Source organism: Eleginops maclovinus, chromosome 11, assembly GCF_036324505.1.
Source record: "Eleginops maclovinus isolate JMC-PN-2008 ecotype Puerto Natales chromosome 11, JC_Emac_rtc_rv5, whole genome shotgun sequence".
Classification (NCBI taxonomy): Eukaryota; Metazoa; Chordata; class Actinopteri; order Perciformes; family Eleginopidae; genus Eleginops; species Eleginops maclovinus.
Genome location: NC_086359.1, coordinates 1,303,700 through 1,325,174, shown reverse-complemented (window position 1 = coordinate 1,325,174; position 21,475 = coordinate 1,303,700). Strand labels below are relative to the sequence as shown.

At 42.6% G+C, this 21,475-nt stretch overlaps 2 protein-coding genes across 2 annotated transcripts in view; one reads left to right on the top strand and one right to left on the bottom strand.

Annotated features, from left to right (window-relative positions):
- Window positions 1-2,946, top strand: part of capn5b (calpain 5b) — a 34,404-nt gene extending 31,458 nt beyond the window's left edge. Inside the window, exons 10-13 of the mRNA XM_063895607.1 lie at window positions 21-224; window positions 376-497; window positions 1,800-1,936; window positions 2,764-2,946. Coding sequence (XP_063751677.1) covers window positions 21-224; window positions 376-497; window positions 1,800-1,936; window positions 2,764-2,946 — 646 coding nt within the window. The remainder of the gene's footprint in view (window positions 1-20; window positions 225-375; window positions 498-1,799; window positions 1,937-2,763) is intronic.
- Window positions 2,947-9,737: 6,791 nt separating this feature from the next.
- bckdk (branched chain ketoacid dehydrogenase kinase) lies at window positions 9,738-21,426 on the bottom strand. Its single transcript, XM_063894416.1, has 11 exons — window positions 21,070-21,426; window positions 19,234-19,302; window positions 18,795-18,905; window positions 15,823-15,870; window positions 14,712-14,831; window positions 14,305-14,403; window positions 14,143-14,216; window positions 13,541-13,669; window positions 12,915-13,004; window positions 12,676-12,834; window positions 9,738-12,538 (listed from the first exon to the last, which is right to left on the bottom strand). The coding sequence occupies exons 1-11, from the start codon at window positions 21,286-21,288 to the stop codon at window positions 12,394-12,396; spliced, it is 1,263 nt and encodes a 420-aa protein (XP_063750486.1). The 5' UTR covers window positions 21,289-21,426; the 3' UTR covers window positions 9,738-12,393.
- Between the last annotated feature and the right edge of the window lie 49 nt (window positions 21,427-21,475).

Here is a 21,475-nt window from a genome sequence, read left to right as displayed (position 1 = left end):
GTGTAACGCCTCCTCCTCCTGCTGCAGGTGGAGCTGAACAGGAAGTACCGGATGCACTCTGCGCAGCAGAAAGTGGCCGGGTCCATCTACATCAACTCTCGCTGCGTGTTCCTCAGGAAGGAGCTGCAAGAGGGTCGATACGTCATCATCCCCACCACCTTCGACCCCGGGCAGCAGGGAGACTTCCTGCTGCGGGTCTTCACTGACGTGCCTTCAGACTGCAAGTAAATCTGATATCTTATCACCTGACTATCACGCAGCATATCCTCAATCTAAACCTCGTGTGGCTTTTGCATGAAGTCCAAAGCCTAGCACTGTCTTAGTCCCAGGTCCAGGTAGAGTTTTCTAACCCTGTGGTGGTCGCCTCCTCCCCAGAGAGCTGACTCTGGACGAGCCTCCTCAGACCTGCTGGACGGGGATGTGTGGATATCCTCAGCTGGTCACTCAGGTCCACGTGATGAACGCCGAGGGTCTGCAGGGGCAGGAGAACAACGGAGGTACTGCTATCATCGCTAGGGATGGGTATCAATCCCAATACTGCCCAGACCTCTCTTTACCAAGTCTCTCTCTGACTGTCACTAATCCCATTCATGTACAAACCCTTCCCCAGATACGCAGAGGAGACACAGAGGGGCTCAAGTAATCCTTTTGCAAGTTCAAAGTCAGATAACTTACGTAGCTAGTACTTAGCAATGTTTGCAATGCTACCATGAGGCTGCACTGAGGACGCAGGTGTAATGCTAATGTTAGCCTCTGCTGTGTTAAAGCAGGCAAACACTGCTTCAGGTTTAGAGATCAAGAGGTGTCGCCCCCTCTACACACACCTTTCACCCTGTCAGCTATAGCCGTGTGCATCACATATTGAACCACTGAGAGGCCCAGCCGCCTGCATGTTAACTCATCATGTTCCTGTTTGTAAACTCCTGTTAACTCCCACAGAGCTCCATCACCTCAACACCAGTAAGGAAAGACTTCTGAGCAAAAGCCGAGGTACCACAGCGCCCACTGCTGGGACCCTAGATACTGCATTAGCGATCACCTGCAGGAAACAGCCCTCACCCTGTAGAGCTCCTGTAGTGAAGCCTTCACCTTTAAAGCCACTAGGTGCAGGTTTGATTAAACATAGTCAAAGTATTTCAGTGTACATCTTAAAAATGAGTACTCAATCTGACACAGTGGCTTTAATATTAGGGTTAGTCATTAACAACACAAACTTCACACTAATTCTGATGAGTTCTGCCTCCTTTAGGCTCCTTTTTCACAGAATGTTGCACACTTAAACCATTCTTTTGTATTTCTAGAGCTCAAAGAAAGAAAAAATGCACAATTTGAACTTTTTTCGACCCTCCTAAAAGCTTGGAAATGTGTTCTTCGCTTTGCATTATCAAAATGAATTGAATACATATAAGTTTGAAGAGAAACTAAGTGCACCTCAACCTGTGGGAAAATGTGACCAGCCTTTTTCTCTATTTTCCTATATTTTATAGATGGAATAATGATATAGCTAATTAAAAGTTGGTCTTAATTGCTTATAATGAACACAGACTTTCCTCAGGCAGACTTCATACAGAAAACCAAAACCTTCTCTTAATTAAATTCAGTTGATTTGGAGTTTCTTGATCTCCCACGCTCTCAATCTTTTTCCAGATGACGACCTGGAGATGTTTTGATAAAATAATAATTAAACATGTTTCGAAAAGAGAAAAATCCCTTCTTAATCAACGCATATAATCAGATATGGACATGCGCCAGATAACGGATGCTAATCCCAGCGTCTGAATGCTTTCTCTCTGCTGCAGCGGTGGATCCGTACGTGATCATCACCTGTGAAGGAGAGAGGGTTCGCTCCCCGGTTTATAAGGACACTCGCTGCCCGAACTTCGACATCAAAGGCCTGTTCTACCGCAAGAAACCCAAGGAGGGGATCCACATCGAGGTGAGCTGTCTCTCTGAGCACTGAAGCACACATTTCATTTAGCTTTTAACCAAAGTGACTTACAATAAGTGCATTAGACCATGAAGAAACACACTGAACAGCAAGAATCCTGCAGGTGCATTAGCTTCAATATGCCAAACCTCTCCGTACAGACGAGAGAACTTTTGTTGTTGTTGTTGTTGTTGGTTGCACGTTACCCACTCTCATTTAACTCTCTCCAGCCTGCATAGATATGACTGAATGTGGGTGTTTCTTACAGTGCCTTCTCCTTCTCGTCATCCCCGCAGCATGCAAAGGCAGGAACAATGATAATCCTGCAGCCGTTTGAGCCGTTTAAGCACAGCCGACCACTGTCCCCTTCCTCAGATCTGTCATAAACTACAGCTGCTGCTTTAGCACAGCCTCTGAACTCCACCAACATCAGACGCTCGGTTATTACTTCATATTCTGCTTTTTCATCAAAAAGACTTCAGTCACCAGGGTGTAATCACGGCCCCTTTCAGACTTCAGAGAAAGACCTATACTGTAGGCTATAGGCTGCATACATACCGCATCTATACACAGACATACATTAATGAATGAGTACATCAAAACATAAAATAGAAACAATTATAAGAAATGTAATAATCAAAATAATAGTAAATAAATGAACCAATAAGTTATATTTGTATATATATTTACACATCAATAATAAATAACAATGATAATAAGGAAGAGATCAATACAGATGAAGAATACCGATGAACCAAACTTCAATCAACTTCTAATTTCTGTCCTTTATGTACGTTCTCTTTCCCTCCTCTCTGTCCCCCGCCCTTCTCCCTCAGATCTACAACAAGAACATGATCGTGGACACCTTCCTGGGTCAGGTGATCCTGTTCAGCGACCCCAACGAGCGGCAGGAGCTGCACACCCTCCACCTCCGGGACAAGGGCAGCCGCCAGGACAACGACCTGCCGGGAACGCTCACTGTGCGCCTCATCACCTCCACCGCGCTCACCAACATCTGACGCCGCCAATCGTCGGTCTGATCCAACGACTGAACCGTGTCCATGCATCGTGCTCGGGCTGCGACCCTCCGGACCTGGCGGGGGCTCACTGTGTCTTCTCTCGTTTGGTGCGAACGCTGGGAAGCCTTCTCACCATGTGTTCTTCTACTGCAAAAGTTTGATTCGCTTCTTCTCCCACATTCCTGATCCCAGAGTCAGAATTCAGCGTCAGATTTCAGCATACAGCATTCACACTGCAATTACTTCTCTACGCTTTTTTGGACCTTAACTTCTTCCACATTTCAACCCATAAACGTGCAACTGCTCCTCCACACGTTCACTCAGAAACCTGATTCAAACTTTAACCTGTTGCACGTCTCTGACATTATTCAACAACATTTCAATCAGATTTCAGCGTCCAGCGCTCACACTGTTGCATTCTCTATTCCTTTTGCTTTTGGAGGGTTTTTGAAGGCCGACACACATATTTCTGGATAACACAGTATTTAATATCTGAACACATTCCTGCCCCACGTTTGCTTCAGAAATGTGTTCTTAAAGTCTCCCTCAAACACACACACACCTTTACATGCAGACGTGTGTGTGTGCTCTCCATGCATGTGCCAATGTTTCCAAAGGGCTATGCATTGCCTTAAGGTTGAGTCTCCACCTCGAGGAGACGGAGGATAAAGAACTTCTCCTTCCTCACAGTTAGCACAGCCTCCATTTTTTATTTTGACTCTGGATCCTGGTCCCGCCCTCACCTCTTCACCAGTTTGCCGGTGTTTCCGAGAGCATGCAGCACTGTCTGTCACTCCTTATCTCCACAAAGGGAAGCCAACAGCAGCTCCTCTGTTGTTGTGTTTGTGAAATCCTGCCTCCCGTCTTCCTTCAGAAACAAACTCCTCGAGACGCTTTCGGCCGGTTGCTATGGATGATCGAAAAAAACTGCATGGCTTCAAAAAAACTCTCTGCCTGTGCTGCACATTTTACCAGTCGTAGCTTAGCAGCCGGTGCTACTCTCCCCCCTTTTCCTCCCCCAATGTGTACACAACCCAGTGGAGTGCAAGGATTCACCCTGACATAATCAAGTGCTTTATGGGACTACTTTCTGAGTCCCTTTCAAACACACCCCCTGTGCCACTTCATCTCTTAACGGCAACACCACTGCCTGCAGTCTTTTCTGGCGAAGGACTCTCGCCACATGAGAAACAGCAGCGACTCTGCTGTTGGCACAGAACAGGCGTGTGTGTGTGTGTGTGTGTGTGTGTGTGTGTGTGTGTGTGTGTGTGTGTGTGTGTGTGTGTGTGTGTGTGTGTGTGTGTGTGTGTGTGCAGCTCTGCTCAGAGTGCGTGTGTGTGGGAGTGCATGAACTTTTAATTTACCTGTAGGAAAAAGGATTTGTGGAGGAAAAAAGGTGTGACCCGAAAATGAAAAACAGCCCTTTAGCGGAGCACACACCTTGCACTTTATTTAATTTGGAAGAGGGGGATAAAGACCCTCAATGGATGGAGGTAAAGAGGAGGTGCGAGGACATGAAGGCGTCCTGCCAAAAAAACCTGTGCCATGGCCTCGGTCCTGCAGCAGGAAAACAACACGAGAGGAAGTGTTGACTTCAGGAGGATTTGTGACTGAAGCCCAGACTGAAAATCACAACGTTTTTACATTTTCATTCCAAGTTTTATTGACTTCTTGGTATCTGTTAGTGTTCGTACGGCGGCCGACAGGTCCTAACGTGCTAAAACGAACAAACACATTTCCCTCAGGAGGAACGAGCTGCAGCTTCAGAAAGGATGCAGATATAGAAACACAAATCAGAACTCCTGCAGAAACACCTGCAGTAGCTCTTCAACACATGCAGCATCTAGAGAACATTCAGCAGAGGAAACATGAGCAGTTTACTAAAAGCTGCAGAAACCAAACGCTGCAAGAAGCCCCAACACAACGGAGACCAGGGGACACTAAAGAGAGACGCACACAGCTGGAGACCAGGGGACACTAAAGAGAGACGCACACAGCTGGAGACCAGGGGACACTAAAGAGAGACGCACACAGCTGGAGACCAGGGGACACTAAAGAGAGACGCACACAGCTGGAGACCAGGGGACACTAAAGAGAGACGCACACAGCTGGAGACCAGGGGACACTAAAGAGAGATGCACACAGCTGGAGACCAGGGGACACTAAAGAGAGACGCACACAGCTGGAGACCAGGGGACACTAAAGAGAGACGCACACAGCTGGAGACCAGGGGACACTAAAGAGAGACGCACACAGCTGGAGATCAGGGGACACTAAAGAGAGACGCACACAGCTGGGACAGGAGCGCTGGGAAACGTTCAGGATCTTAAAGCTGGACTAATGTCTCTGTTGTTGGAAACTCACCTGAAATGTTAGGGTAAAGAATGTGTTACCCCGGGTTATTGGTCACGATGATTACTAGCCCAAAAAATAGTTGCTAACATTTGGTGACAAAAAAATTGACAGCTTTAAGATCCTGAACGCCACCCAGCACTCCGGTCCCAGCTGTGTGCGTCTCTCTTTAGTGTCCCCTGGTCTCCAGCTGTGTGCATCTCTCTTTAGTGTCCCCTGGCCTCCAGCTGTGTGCGTCTCTCTTTAGTGTCCCCTGGCCTCCAGCTGTGTGCGTCTCTTTTAATGTCCCCTGGTCTCCAGCTGTGTGCGTCTCTTTTAATGTCCCCTGGTCTCCAGCTGTGTGCGTCTGTCTTTAGTGTCCCCTGGTCTCCAGCTGTGTGCGTCTGTCTTTAGTGTCCCCTGGTCTCCAGCTGTGTGCGTCTCTCTTTAGTGTCCCCTGGTCTCCAGCTGTGTGCGTCTGTCTTTAGTGTCCCCTGGTCTCCAGCTGTGTGCGTCTCTCTTTAGTGTCCCCTGGTCTCCGTTGTGTTGGAGCTTCTTGCAGCGTTTGGTTCTGCAGCTTTTAGTAAACTGCTCATGTTTCCTCTGCTGAATGTTCTCTAGATGCTGCATGTGTTGAACAGCTGCTGCAGGTGTTTCTGAGTTCTGATTTGTGTTTCTATATCTGCATCCTTTCTGAGGCTGCAGCACGTTCCTCCTAAAGGAAACGTTTTGAGCTGTCGTGTTTTGACCCTGTCAGCCACCGTAGATGTTGTCATCATCGAGGCATTTCCTCTGAATGTAGTGGACTAATCTCTCAAACTATCAAGTCTGTCTTCATTTGGTCAGCGCCTTTTGCATTACTTGAACCGTCACACATGGCATTTAATGGATCATTGATCACGATCTCTTCTGTTATTTTGATACGTGTGTGTTGCATGGGTTATTTTATCCGATACGTTCATGGCCTTGTATTGTACTGTTCAACTGTTACTATATACGTATTCTTTCTCTCTCTGAACAGTCTTGGAAATGCTAGTTTTGAGCAGTGAGCATGAACACCAATGCACCTCTGATCATATCAACAGGTTGGACATGTCTTGTGATGATCATAATGCCTCTAGTTGTTGACTTCTCTTTAGGTGCTATTAATATGTGCTCTTTTTCTTATTGTTTGGGACACAACGAGGGAAACAGTGTTAGAAAAGGAAGTGCCAAGCGGTGTGAGTCACTTAGTAACAGATGGGAAGCAGCTGTCAGGTGTGACTCATGCTGATCCCCCCCCCATGTCAGTACTGTAGATGTGTTGAATTTACCTTGAAATAAGTGTGAGATGTTTGGTGCCAAAGGAGGAGGGGGCTGTGGGATTTGTTGGAATTGACCAAGTTTGTTCCTCTAGTGTTTTACCCCTAGGCTTAATTTACAGAGTTTCAATTTTAACAAATGAAATATCAGGCAATTATTAAAAATCCAGTTAAAAAAAGCCAGAGAAAGTATTTAAATCCCAACAGGAAGCTCAGGCTAAGGCTCATTTTCAAAATAAAACCCCCCAAAAGTAAATATCCTTTCAGGTAAACTCAGAACAGATTATGTTTTTCAAAATAAAAGCCCCAGAAAGCAGCTAAATCCTTGTAGGAAGCTCAGGAATGGGCTAATTTTCAAAATAAAACCCCCAAAGGTGTTGCAAGAGGTGGATATGTCATCTCCAGCTTCTTGGATAGGATTTAATTACTTTAATTGTCACACCAAATATTTTCTCAGCCGGATGATTAGAAGAGTCTGGGAGGATATTGGATTTTTTTATAATATCCTCTTGATTTTTCAGCAACAGACTCGATGATCATCTCTGTAACAGTAAAGCAATAGAGGCACAAACTGGCATACACCCAATACTCAGTCACTCATTCAAACCCTGATTACTAACATATTCCACCCGTCTGTTTCCCTTCAGATGAAGCCAGTACTTTACATTTACTGGTTTTCTGCTGGGACCACTGGTGTGATTGCTTGATATTTGTATCTGTGTGGATGTGGAAATATAACAGCGAGCTCACAGCCTGACAGCTTTGATAAATGGGGAGTATTTGGGTGCTTCACTTGCAATCCTACAGTATTACAACGAGGACGAGTGGAGCTCAGTGTGAAATGTGATCCATGTGCCACTGCAGTGCCAAACAGACGGACTGGGAATACTTTTTAAAAACATGTGAATTTATCCCTGTTATTTTGATTTCTGTCCATCTGATTTCTTTTGGGGGGATTCTCATTGGCTCCTCATGTACTGTACTTGTTGCACATTTGCCAAAAAATGTTAAGGCTTTCACTGTTAACCACACACACACACACACACACACACACACACACACACACACACACACACACACACACACACACACACACACACACACACTCCAGACTAACCAGGCCTGGAGTATACGGACCTTTTCCTATAACGCTTATGGGTTTTTGTTTCCGTGCCGCCAAAGCAGCTTTAGAGACACCCTTCAAATGAACTGTGGTGACTTTTTGATAATTACATATTAATAATGCCAGTGCATGTAGCAACAGCGCTTCAGACCTGCTCATTTAAATCACAGGATATATACTTTAGTTTTACTTCTGGGGAGGGTGGAGAAAGTGATGCTACTTTGATAAACATACTGTGTGAAGTAGGACGTGTTGCATGCGTTACAACGGTATCCGGTTTTCTAATATTTTGTACTCAGTGACATGCAGTATGGATATAAAAGTAGCAGCAACTTTTATTCTGGGATCCGTCCTGGGATGGAGGCTACACAGAAGATATAGAGATTTATTTACAGAGGAAAAGATGGATAACAGCCTTTAGTGGGAGGAGACACGTTTATGCACCTTATTATTATTACTCCCATGATGCCTTGCATTAATTATTGCCCAGAGGGTCATCCATGCTAGCAGGAAGCTCAGGATGAGGTTTTGCTTTCAGAATAAAAGCTCAGGACAATGCCTGCTTTCAAAATAAAAGCCCCTGAAAGTATCTAAATCTCGGTAAGGCTCAGGACTAGGCGTATAGTAAATATTCAAACAGGAAAGCTCAGGATGAGGCCTACTTTTCTAAATAAAAGTCCCATAAAGGAAATGTGGCCTTATAGGAAGCTTAGCACAAGATGTGTTTTTAAAAATAAAAGCTCAGATAGTAACTGTAATCTTACAGGAAGCTCAGGAGAATTACCTATTTTCAAAATAAAATACCAGAAAGTAACTGTATCTTAGCAGCAAGTTCAGGACAATGCATATTTTCAAAAATAAAAGGTCCAAATCCTGGTAATGCTCAGGACAGGGCTTTATTTTCAAAATAAAAGCCCAAATAGTAACTGTATTCTTACAGGAAGCTCAGGATAATTACCTTTTTTTCAAAATAAAAGCCCCAGAAAGTATCTGTACCTGGTGAAGCTCAGGATTAGGCTTTATGTTTGTTCATAGTCTCATAGAAAGGTGCAGACACCTGCAGCATCACCTGCAAGGCATCATGGGAGTTTGAATAAGGTGTGCAGAGGACTGAGAGCGCTGAGAGGTTTATTTAAGAGGCTCTTATCCTGTTTATCAGACAGTAGTGACAGGATGGCAGGTGAGGTTTGTTTAGGTCTTTTAGAACTTGGATTCTGCTGCATGTGTCTAAAGTTTCCAGACTTTAGAAAGAGTTTCAGACTCACCTTCTGCTTTATCTCAACATCTTTATTTAAAGTCTGCTGGAGGAACGAGCTTGTGATTCTTATGTATTTTTCTGCTGATGTTTATTAACCGGAGACTGGAATACCTTCTGCATGGTGACTCTTCTACAGACGCTTACGGTCTTTCTAAGGAGTAATCTTTTATCAGTATTTTATAACCTTGTTAATTTTTATATATCCACCTGTGTTCAAACTGTTTACTGATAGCTTCGGAGAGCTGTTTGTTCTGTGCTCGTCTGTGTGTTGCTTTCCTCTTTCTGATTTTGTCTCAGAGCGTGTTGGTTGACTTTGGTTTCTCGGTTACACTGTGGTTATTTTATAGCTACAATATGAACTTATTTCTTTTGTATTTAATGTCAACTTGTGGCATGACTTTGAAATAAAACAGGAAAACATATTCAGAGTGTTTCTTGAATATCAATCTCTAAATGTACGGCAGCCATTCTATTCCATTCCAGTGTTGTCAGGTAGTTTATAGACCAAAACTACCCTGACAACCTACCATGACTTTTCATACTATACCACTATTTTTGAAAACCTCTTCAACACACTATGATTTTTTAATGTCATAATTAATTAGGACTTTTTACATTTTTGGATTGTTTTTGTTACAGGCTATAAGAGGACTATTTTCTCCCCTATCATGAAAGTATTTACAGATTCTCCATCACAAAGACTTTTAACTCCAACCTTAGAGACACTAATTATGAAAATGAATTAAAGGCAATCATCAGAAAAAAAGACAAAGACATCTTGAATTTCAAACCAAGTAAAATTTAATGTCTACAGAACACAACAGAAGCTGGTGTCAGTCGAGGAGACAAACCCTCCAGGGCGACACAATTAATCGAAAACATCCAAATCATTTCATGTTCTCATGTCTGCAAAAATTACAAAATCAGAAACCTGGAAAATAGAAATGACATGTCGTACACCCCCTGAAAATAACCCCTAAATGATGCACTTCATATCCCCCCCCCCCCCCCCCACACACCCTCAAAATACTATTTTCAGTCTGCCTGCACTTTTCTTTCAGGCCAGCAGAGGGCAGACATCTCATGCTACAATCCAACATTTACATTGTTCACCAGCAGAATTTCTAAATAAAAGCAGAACATTCCTGGTTATTCAAAGAAGGGGCACACTCCTTTAATCTTTATATACTGTGGGGTTAACTCCCCCCTTTGCTTTACATGCACAAACTACATACTTTAATATACCTTCATCAATAAACATGAATTCATAAACTCTGCAGGAACAGATACACGGGCTCCATGAACTGTCCAAATAAATACAAGATCCTGCACAGAGATTCATTTTGTGTTGAATTCTACACCTAAATTAACTGGCTCACAAATCTGACGTGAACCAGGTATTTAATTTGTAAGATTTAAATGAAATAAATCAGATTTTATATTATGTTTAGTTTTTAAAGACACAAACCCAACGTCAATTACACAACGTATGAGAAGCTTTTAAGATAGAGCTTTAAAATAAAAATGGAGTACTATACAACCGAATGTCACTACTTTAAGTCTCTTGGATCCCAAAAAAAGCTGCTAAAAAACACGTCCGATTTCAACAATTCATACATTTTCCAGTCCTATCAATTCAATGTTTCTGATGTCTGTTCCAATAAAAGACAGCTTTAATGAAATGTAACAACAGATGCTCCCAGACTATCCAGAGGTGCTTAACGACTGCTGGGGAATGTTCAACAAACATGAGGAGTGCTTGGTTTTTTATCGGGCTAAATTAAATGTTCTGTACTTTAATAAATCGACTCGTACCTCAACTGGAAAAAAAGGAAAGGACAGGTTTTGCTAAGAATTTTTTGGACCACGATTACACATTTAGTGAGTTTGAAATAAATGGTGTTTGTGGCCATCAGCGATACGTCTTCTTTGGCCAAGTTGGATTAAGAACAAGATGATTAACTGACGTAACGAGCAAAAAAAAGAACCTCAAAGATGTCATTTCTATGCTGAAATGGTTTGAAACAAAGATTGCTGTCTTTGTGGGGGGGGGGGGGGGGGGGACAAGGATTCAACCTGTGAGGGATTGAATCCTTGTAGGGACACAAAACGCCTCAAAATAAAAACCTTTAAGCGTCTTTTTTTAGATGTTTAGAGTCAAAGTACGATATTTTTTTGTTTGAAATCTTTACACAAATACTTTCATCGCTCTTTCATAAATCTGTAACAACACGCTTTCACAATTTGTACGAAAAATTGCGACAAAAGACTTGAAAAACAAATAAAAAAAACACCAAATGAGGAGGCAGTATTAACACAGAAAATATCAGAAAAAGGCAGAAGAAAGAAAAAGGGGCGAAAATCACACAAAACCTGATATGATCCGGTGGCGATCTGAAGATAATGAACCTTAAAAACAAACTCAGCAAAATGTGAACGTCCAGAGTTACAGAGCAGTGAAATGTAACTTCATACAGAACAGAGAACTTAGCATAACACTTTCTAAATAATAAAAAGAATCAGAAAACAGACAATACTTCTCCGGTATACTGTTACTCTGAGAGGTGTTCAAATGATCCGTGCAAGGGCTGAAATATATTCATTGTGCAAAAAAGAATAACGTTATTAAACGGGTGAAGCTGAGTGAGACCTTAAAGGCAGCGAAAAGAGAAGTCGACTGAAGGCAATGAATAGGAAAACTGCTAAAAATACTGCAAAACAAGGAAAGTATTCAGATTACTGAAGTAAAAGTACTCATATGTTCGTGTCAGAATACTCCACTACAAGTGAAAGACCTGGATTGAAGTAATATGTACTCTATATGTGATGTATTATTAAATATATCACATCATTACGTACTTATTCTTGTTTATTTTCTGCTAGTTTGGAGGATTTTGCCTCTCTTGCTCCACAGGTTCAAACTTTAGCTTTACGTTGTGGAGTATTGAGTAGCACTAAGTTGAAATACTCAGGTAGAAGATACTCTAAAAGTACTGAGAGTCTGTTAATGAGCTTCAGGTGTGTTTATTTCTGAGCTTCAATCAGAGAATCCCGCTGATGGTTTGAGAGCATGCTTATGGTGGAGAATAGGATAGTAATGCTGATGATCAGGATGTGGTTGATTTAATGTGTGTGTGCAGCTGGGTGTGTTGCACAGATTGTTCTGCAGGTTTTCTGGAGTGTGTGAGGTGTTCAGTAACTTCAGAGTGAACTTCTGTAAAACTGAAGCTCTTCCTTCTTCCACATGCACAGTATCTTCCCTAAACATTCAAGACTTCCCTTCACAGAAACAGCAAGAGGAGGAGAGACAGAGATCACCTTGAGAGCTAACATAGCTTATAATCAGTCTAAGGCGCGAGAGATGGAGGATTTCTCTGTGGGTTTAAAGTCCCGGCGTCCAGCTGACCGTTCCGACTCGCCGCTCCCTGCAGGATTTAGACTCTGTAGCTTTCTCCTTTCCCGTCGATGTGGCGCAGGCGCAGGTAGACGTCTGTGCCGATGCCCTGCATGGACTGAACGGAGAGGGAGCCGCCGAGGTACTCCGCGTACGCTCGGGAGGTCGGCAGGCCGAAGCCAAAGCTGCAGGAACACGGAGGAAAGCATTGTTCAAATCTCACATAAGCAAGGGAATCAAAACAGCTTTGGTCCTCCTGACAAACACAGATAAAGAGTCTGTGATGTGGTGTTGTATATATCTATATCGTGTGTGTTCTGACCCGTGCATGGGGTTGGACTGGTTCCCGCTGTTGGTGATGTTGTTGAACAGGTTGTTGCTGAGTCGGGGGTCCTGAGCGCTCTCCTCCGCCGTGCTGAAGTGATAGTCCATCACCTTCTCGATGATGTTGTGAGGAATCCCGCCGCCACGGTCGGAGATCCTGCAGGGAGAAGAGATTAAACGGTGAGATGCTTTCTACGTTGTGACGCTCTGCAGCCTTTACCCAGCGTCTCCTCTCACCGGATGACAAAGTCTATATCGTTGTTGGCGATGGTGACGACCACATCGGGGACGTTGTACGGCGTGTCCAGGTGGCTCTCCATCGTCGCTCTGAAACACACACACAGATGGAGCATGCATGAATTAGGATTAATCAATCATCTGAATAGCGGGGTCATAACCACGGTCCAAATAGGTATTGATTTAAATAGCTGCAGCAAGAAAATGCATTTGAGAAAATCAGATGTGTAAATCCTACTTTTCTTTCCCGTTTTTATCATATTAGACTGAATATATTTTGATTCACCAAAAAAAAAGTCAAGGATCATTTCTTCTTCCATTGGCAGTTATTCATTTTAAAAGCTGCAGCCAAATAAAATATGTTAATTATAATAAAGGCAAAGTTTGACACATTTTAGAGAATGAAAACAGGCATTTCTGTATGTCTGTCTCTCTTGATATAATCAAACTCTCTAAAAGATTAGCGAGGGCTATCTCACGGTTAGAATTGCAAAAGAATAAAGAGAATCTGACGCTTTGAATCCAGTTTGAGGGGAGAAACCCATGAATGCACATATCAGTGTAAAACCAGAAAACTGTTGCAAATGTGAGGGTGTGATCTGTGTGTGTGTGTGTGTGTGTGTTACCTCATGGCGTTCTTCAGCAGCTCTGGCAGGATGTAGTCGAGCGGCAGAGGGATGAAGGGGAAGCGAGCGGCGACGTGTCCGTTGATCCGAACCCGAGGAGAGTTCCCGTACTGATGCTCACACAGACGCCTGCGGCCCAGAGGAGGAGAGAAATACTGCTGAAAGTACTGCACTTCAAATCCAAAGTATGGAGTATTTCCAGGTTACGCTTGCATGCATTGTTCTAATTGTGAGCAAAAAGTGTGTTTTCAGGGTTTTTTCTTGTCCTGTCTCGTCGTCTGTGAATCACTGAACTGCAGCAACCGGTTCTAAAGCTGCTGACGCTTTGTTTGTAATCCATCAGACATTTGATGTTAAATGAAATGTTCTGTAAGGGTTTTCCTTCTCTACCTGCATTCGTTTCAGATTGTGTTTACTCTGACAACAGAGATATTGATTATCAATCCACAAGCTGTGTGAACTCTCTGCTGTACACAGAGAAATCACAGAGTGTGAACAGGCTGTGTGATTAGATTAGAGAGGCACACACACACACACACACTGATCACTGACATCTCAGTCAACACAGGGAAAGTCATCATGAAGGTGATGAGTGAACAAACCTGGCGAAGTCGACCCACTTCTCCAAAATCTTTTTAGGAGAGAGACGTCTGCAGATCATCCCCACGAAGTCAGGCTGAAAGGAAACAGACACAAGTCATTCTCGTCTGACCACAGAACCTGCGGCAGGAAGCACACTGAGGGTTAATAAACGGGGGCCGTACGTTGTCTTCGTGCAGAGCGAGGTGGTGCGTCGCCAGCATCCGGATCCCCAGCCGGGAGCACAGCGTCGTGTCCAGGAAGTTACGGAGGATCATCTCATCCTGCAGGGGAAGAGATAAAACCATCAGAGACCTGGAATATTAACAAACACCAGACCAGTGGTTTAATAAGAGAGAACGAGAGGTTTGAGGAACCTTTGCTGTGTCTTAAACTTGATTTTTGACCCTTCTTCCTTTGTTCTCTTGGCTCTTATATATATATATATTTCCACCACATTTAAAAAGTTATAGACAAAACAAGGAGGTGAAGTAAAAACATGCAATGAGAAAAACAATATATCAAAAGAAATGATTTAAAATATACCTGTACTTCACTACATTTAGGAAGGGATACAGTATTTTGTGTTCACCTGAATGTGGCGGCGACACTCCCTGAAGCCCTGAGCCAGCATGGTCACCACGTCTTTGTGGTCGTCCAGCAGCTGCTGCACCAGCTTACAGAACCGAGCCTCCACCTCCTGGTCCTTGATCTGAAACGCAGAATACACATTATCAACACTTCAAGATAACATCAGAGAACCCTTCATTAATCCATGAAGGCAGAGTCGTGTAAGAGCAGCAGTAACAGCACAGGAGAGAGTTCACATCTGACATCTGAAAACTTAGTGTGTTTGGACTGCTCCCTGCTTTAGGCTTTTATTGTGGAAAAACCTGCAGAAAGAGTGGAATTCCATTGATGGAAGTTTTGCCAGTACAAGCAACTGGAATGAATGAGCAAATACAACTTGTTATTAAAAACAGGGTGTAGTTTGAACAGTCAGATAAAGAAATGAAGAAATGAAGAACCCTTTATAATCGCTGTAGGGAGAATTATTGTAGGTCTGCAGCGTGGCACACAGGCGAGGACAGTTGAGAGTTCACTTCAAACATTTGAAAAAGCTTCAGAATTGAGACCTTTGATCAACTTTTAAAACATATTTCATATTTTTGGATCAAACAGTTATAATCTCTCCCATTTTGGGGCTTTTATTGTGAAAATCCTGCTGAAAGTGTTCAAATCCACTGATGGTAAAACTGAGGAAATGTGTTAAAGTTCGCTGTGACATAACAGCAGAGAGACACATTCCTGCAGAGCATGTTTACTGAAACGTGATCCTGCTCTCTGAACTCTCAGATCCACTCCTCCCTGAAATCAGCAGAGCTTTTGGGTCTCTTTTTGAGCACAACATGTCCTTTTAAATATAGCAGACATGATGGATTTAGCAGGGTTTCCTGTCCTCACGTCTTTCAGTAGGATTATGTATGTGTAGTCTGAGCCCCTACATCTGTGTGTTCTGCGGTTCTGTTCAGCCGTCTGCAAGACAAACCCCCCCTCTGGGATCATACGTTTAAAGCTGAAAACAAAAGGAGTCAGAGGAGAGGATCAATGTGCCCACTTCCTGTTTCCAAGTGAAACCGCAAGAGGTGAGGAGCTGAACTTTTGAACCTGCGTTTGTGCGTGTGTGTGTGTGTGACACTCACCGTGGGAAAGTCGATTAGCATGTGGTACGCTCTGATATAAAGTTCATGCTGCAAGAAAAGAGCAGAAGAGGAGGAGGAGATTAAAATGATGAACACATTAATGGATCGATACTCGTCTGGAGCAGAGGGGTTTCCCTTCCTGATGCGTAAACTCTTTAAATATTATTTAGGATTTTTTATATATTTTTCTTATAACTTATTCAGTATCTTTTTGATCATTTTATTTAAATTATTTATTATTATTATTATTATTATTTATTCATTAATTAACACTTTGAAACGGCTCTTCTTAATTAAAGTATTTTTTTAGTGTTTGTTTTTATTGTTCTGACTTTTATGTATATTTATAATTCTGGTGAACAATTCTATTTTATTTCACAATATATTTTTTAATAATGTTGTTTTTAAAGTTATTTATTTGCTCTTTCTTTTACAATTGAATTCTTGTTCCTGTGTTTAAATAAACCAAAGACACGCCCTGCACTTACTCTCATCCACATTCTGTTTCAGCCTGTAACACTGAGGTATTACTACTTTAGGATCCCAGCACCTCTTCAAATTCACTTTATCAAACTTGATAATCTGTCTCTGTTAAAACCTGCTGTATGTTCTGTTCCCCACCTCAGAGCCCCCGCCCCACAGCCTGTTGCACACAAAGGGTCTCTGGGCGTTATGTAACGGTATGGAGCTGCCAGGAATCTGGGTGAGAGTTCATCAGCAGAGAGACGGCAGGAAAACAATGTTCCTTCAGAGCGGGAAGGAGGAGACCTCTGAGGACGGGGACTCGGGGGGGGGCTGGAGTGTGTGTGAGTGCACAGGGTTACGCAATACCCGCTCTTATGTGGAATACACTGCGGCTGCAATCTGTTCACTCACTTTGTTTAAAGGCAAATATATATATACTTAAAGAAATGGATAAATGTTTTAAAAGCTATTAAACAAATCTGCAAAAAAAAATACTCTACATGTAAAAATAAATGAGGAAATCTAAACAGATGTGCAAATATGCATATTAGAACATTCTAAAAACTGTATAACCGCAGAAATATTTAGCAAAATATATTTAAAAAATCTGCAAAAATAAAAACATTTTAAAAAAATGTTTGCAAATTTAGACAGATTTGGAAAAATGTACAAATTGATCTGAAAATATCCAAGTCTCTGGTTCCTCTGGGTTTCTTATATTCACTTTTAAAATTGTTTTGCATGTTGATACATAGTTTAACGAGACATCTGTGTGTGTGTGTGTGTGTGTGTGTGTGTGTGTGTGTGTGTGTGTGTGTGTGTGTGTGTGTGTGTGTGTGTGTGTGTGTGTGTGTGTGAGTGTGTGTGTGTGAGGGGGTTTAAAGGAATTTTGTTTGTCCAAAAAGGAATTTTGAAAACTCAACAGCAGCGCGTCGTTCCAGGAAACGTGTCACAGAGCAGTGACCTTCTATTTAAGAGGGGTATTTCTGCTTCTCGTTACAGGAATTTTCCTAGGTAGCAAAAAGAAAACTTCAAATACATCATCCTCTGGTTTTATTTTTAGGGTGTACGTTTGAGAGGAGGACAAACTGTAGAGGAATGTTTAAGGGATTCAGCTGAACACCGTAATGACAGTGAACAACATATGGGCCGGATGGGAATGGATTCACAGGAACATCTGTGGCAACAACTGAGAACGCATTTCACCACTGCTCTTAAATCTGACCCATGTTCCTGCCGCTTAAAAAGAAAGCTTTGTTTATCTATGAAGTCTCGGGTCACAGTGACCTGCAGACATAAAGTCACGCCCGCTGCCAAAGCACGTTGAACGCAGGCACGACTTCACCTCCACAGAACTCGGAGAAAAGAGCACGTCTGAAGACACCATGTCCCGTATTAAGCCACAGAGATCTGATGCAAATCCAGGGTTGTGTCTAAACCAGGGAACAGGGGACTCAAACCAAAATGCTGAAAACAATATAACTGTTAAATCTGACTCATGTTCTGCTGCTGTGAAAATGAACGCTGTTTATCTGTTTATCTATGCTGTGTCGGGACACGGTGACCTGCTTACTTAAATTCACGCCTGCTGCCAAACCATGTTCTCAATTAAACAAGTAGAGCGGGAACACTGGCTCGACTTCAAACACCTCCACCTTGCACAGAGGAACAAGTCTGAACAGTAAGTGGTGATTAATGCTGGTTAAGAAAAACCTCTACCCACAGTACCATCCCGTCACCACCGCTAAGCTAAAGGCGGCTAATGTCGGCCGTGATGACGTTTAGTCGTCTCATTCAGACACTTGTTAGCAACAGCTGTTTTTTAATTCACCAGTGGGGAATTTAATTGTGTGTTTTAGGTCGTAGAACCAAAATCAGGTAAGTGGTAAACTGCTGAGTCACGTCAGGGTTGAGGAATCAATCCTGCACCACTCTATAGTTTCCATTATGAACCCTGGAATAATTCAGGGTAAGTATAATTAGCTGTGAGGACCTGCTCTGCATCCTCTCTACGTGAAAGTTCAGTTGTCACTTTCTTATTATAGAATGTACTGCATGGCATTGCTTCACGTATAGCTCCACTGCTGTCTTACTGACAGCTGGTGTACCTGCAGGGTTGCACTTATCATAGTTTGCTTTGGATAAAAGCATCAGCCAAGTTACGTTTTTTACTTCCTATGTCTGCAGTGTTATCCAAAGGTTGCAAAAGAGGCACCAAAACAGCCTTTTTCCATTTGTGTCTCTCTGGTATGAACGAACGATGTGTAAGATTGGTAAGGATTACTTTCACAGCTAAAATTGCAAAACTAGAACGAGAACCTGACGTTTCAAATGCACTTTGAGTGTTACAAATCCATTAACGCATTTTGGAGGTATCAGTCTGTAGAATCAGGAAAACTGTCACAAATCTGAGGGTGTAGGTTTCAAAAAAAGGCCATTAATCTGGTAACTGGAGCGGGCCGTGTGTGTGTGTGTGTGTGTGTGTGTGTATATATGTGTGTCCTTACCACTTGCAAGATGGTGGGGTTGCAGCCGATGATGAAAGGCAGACTGCGGAAGCCCTTTATGCGATGGGCGATTCTTACGGGAAGCTCCTTATGAAGGTACTTGGCACTGCTCTGAGATCGATCACACACACACACACACACACACACACACACACACACACACACACACACACACACACACACACACACACACACACACACACACACACACACACACACAGATGAGTGAGAAGCAAGCGAGTCACAGAGATCCATCAGATATGTATCAGTCCCTCAACAGGTGTAGTTACATTGCTAACACAAAGGGACAGTTCAGATCAAAATCTCCATTAAATAATTAGAAACGTTTTTAAAACATTGAATAAATACACATCTATGGTGAAAATAAAGGTAATAAAATAATACTACTGATAATGATTTAACATGTAAAAACATTTACCAGAACATGGTGTCCATCAGGAGACTTCCCAGAATACAACAGGGTAGCTAAAGTCAGCCGCACTGAAGCCTGGAGAGGAAACACGAAGGATTGCAAACATTATGGGATCAGAAAAGGACCAATTATCAATTTAATGAACAAAAATGTGAAGAAAAATGACTCAATTATGTGAAATAAAGCCTAAACTTGCACCTCTGATTAAACCTGTCTGTTGCCCCCATTTCCAAGATTATGTGTACAAACAAAGTCTTGTTGTTGTTGTTGTTGTTGTTGTTGTTGTTGTTGTTAGTCCAAAACAAAAACATATTAACAAAGGAAAGCAGGAACTCTTATGTCATAGAGGCTGAAAACTGCACATTAGTTATAAAAATGATGTTTATAGTAGTTCTGCAGTCAATAACAGCTGACAGCGTCTATAAAGGAACGCTGAGCATTGGTTTGATATTCAACAGGAACTGAGACCCCGTTAACATCCTGCAATCTGTCAGGAAATGTGAAGACATGTTAATGACGTCTGCAGCAGTGAAGGCTTTTTGATTCAGATCAGATATGAGGCGTCAACAGGACTGAAACCGGCTCATCTCAGACAAAACAGAATCACATCAGAAAACCTGCAGCTCTGTTTATCTCTGACAGAGGAAAACAAGGCTTTGCTCGAGGGCTCCTGAGCAGAACTGGAAGAACAACTGCAAAATGTACACAGAAGATATTCAGAGCAAGATATAAAAGTATAGTATTAGTTTAAAGTATAGCCCTGAGTACGCACATTTGGTCAAGTGAGGTACATTATTGCAATTTAATTCTGCTTCGATGCACGTTTCAGATGAAGGAGTTGTAATGGAACATAAAGCCTCTCTCACATATGGAGTACTTGTACTTTTGATTTTATGAATACCACCTCTACATTTAATAGTCATGTGACCGCCTCAAGTCACAAGACAAACACTGAGTTCAGTATTGTGGTTTTGCAGAGCAGTGGCTTTGTGCACGTATAAACCATTTAAAGTGCCTTGGTGTTAAGGCCTATATTTAAAATGCTATATACAGAATATTGTTTTAGTTATTGGTATACTTTGCAGACTTTTATACTTTACAGATGTTTAGAACACATGACTAATTATTGTGACATCAGTGTTATTGCCAGGCACAAAAGTGCTTTAATACTGGAAAAAAGAGGATGGGAAATGTATTTGACAGCACCCAAAGAGGAAGGAAGCAGTTTGTTAGTGTGCAGATATGATTAGACCCATCCCTGTTTGACAGCATGTTCCCTTTAATAGAAACACAAGTGCTGGGTCAACTTGACCTCCGTCTCTGAAACCCCACCCCACAGAAAGTCAGTACTGACAGCTTTACACCATTTACAGACCATAAATCTGCATGTTCTGTTGTTATGAATGAAGGCGGTGTTATTTCAGCAGCTAGACACAATGTTCTTTAGTAACCGCGACGCTGCGTTCAGGTGCTCAGTGGAACGTAGGTCAAATAGCGGTCAGGGCTAACGTACTGGCTGTACGTTATTAAATATTAGACTATAATCGAACATCTTAACACTGATATTGTGAGTGGATACAGCTAGATAGACTATGTAACATATTATGCTTATAGTGAGGGATATTAATGCACTAATAAATTCACCTTTATTTATGTAATCAATCTGATCATTGCTTATCTTATCCAAGTAACGTTAGAAGGTAGCATCCCAATAACTTGTCTTTTCCAGTGTCAGTGAACGCAGCTGGGTCGTAGCTAACGGCTACTCTAAAGCTACGGTTAGCCTAAACTCCCCTCTTTGTCACAGTTTGTAATAAAGACCCGTAAAGTCTCAATGTTTACCTTCTCCGCGGACACGTCTATGGCAGACTGGTTGTAAAACGAGGTGACGGTCTTGGATCTCTCCCTCGCCATCTCCGAGAATCCCTGCATGGAGGACGTGGATCGGAACCTCAGCGGCACTGTTGTGGTGATCGGGGCCGAGAACAGGGTGCCCAGCCTCGGCCTGGCTCTGCAGGAAGCACCGCTGAGCATCTCCACGGCGAGACCTGCAAGACCCATCGTTTGTGTGGAGAGGAGAGTGTGTGTATGTGTATGTGTGTGTGTGTGTGTGTGTGTGTGTGTATCAAAGGTGTAAATGTTAGGAGGCCATCAGGGTCGCTTCGTAATGGTGCACAAAGGCACGAATACAGTAAGAGGGTACAGAAAGGGCTTTGTGGACATTGGCCAGTAGGGGAGAGCTGTGGGG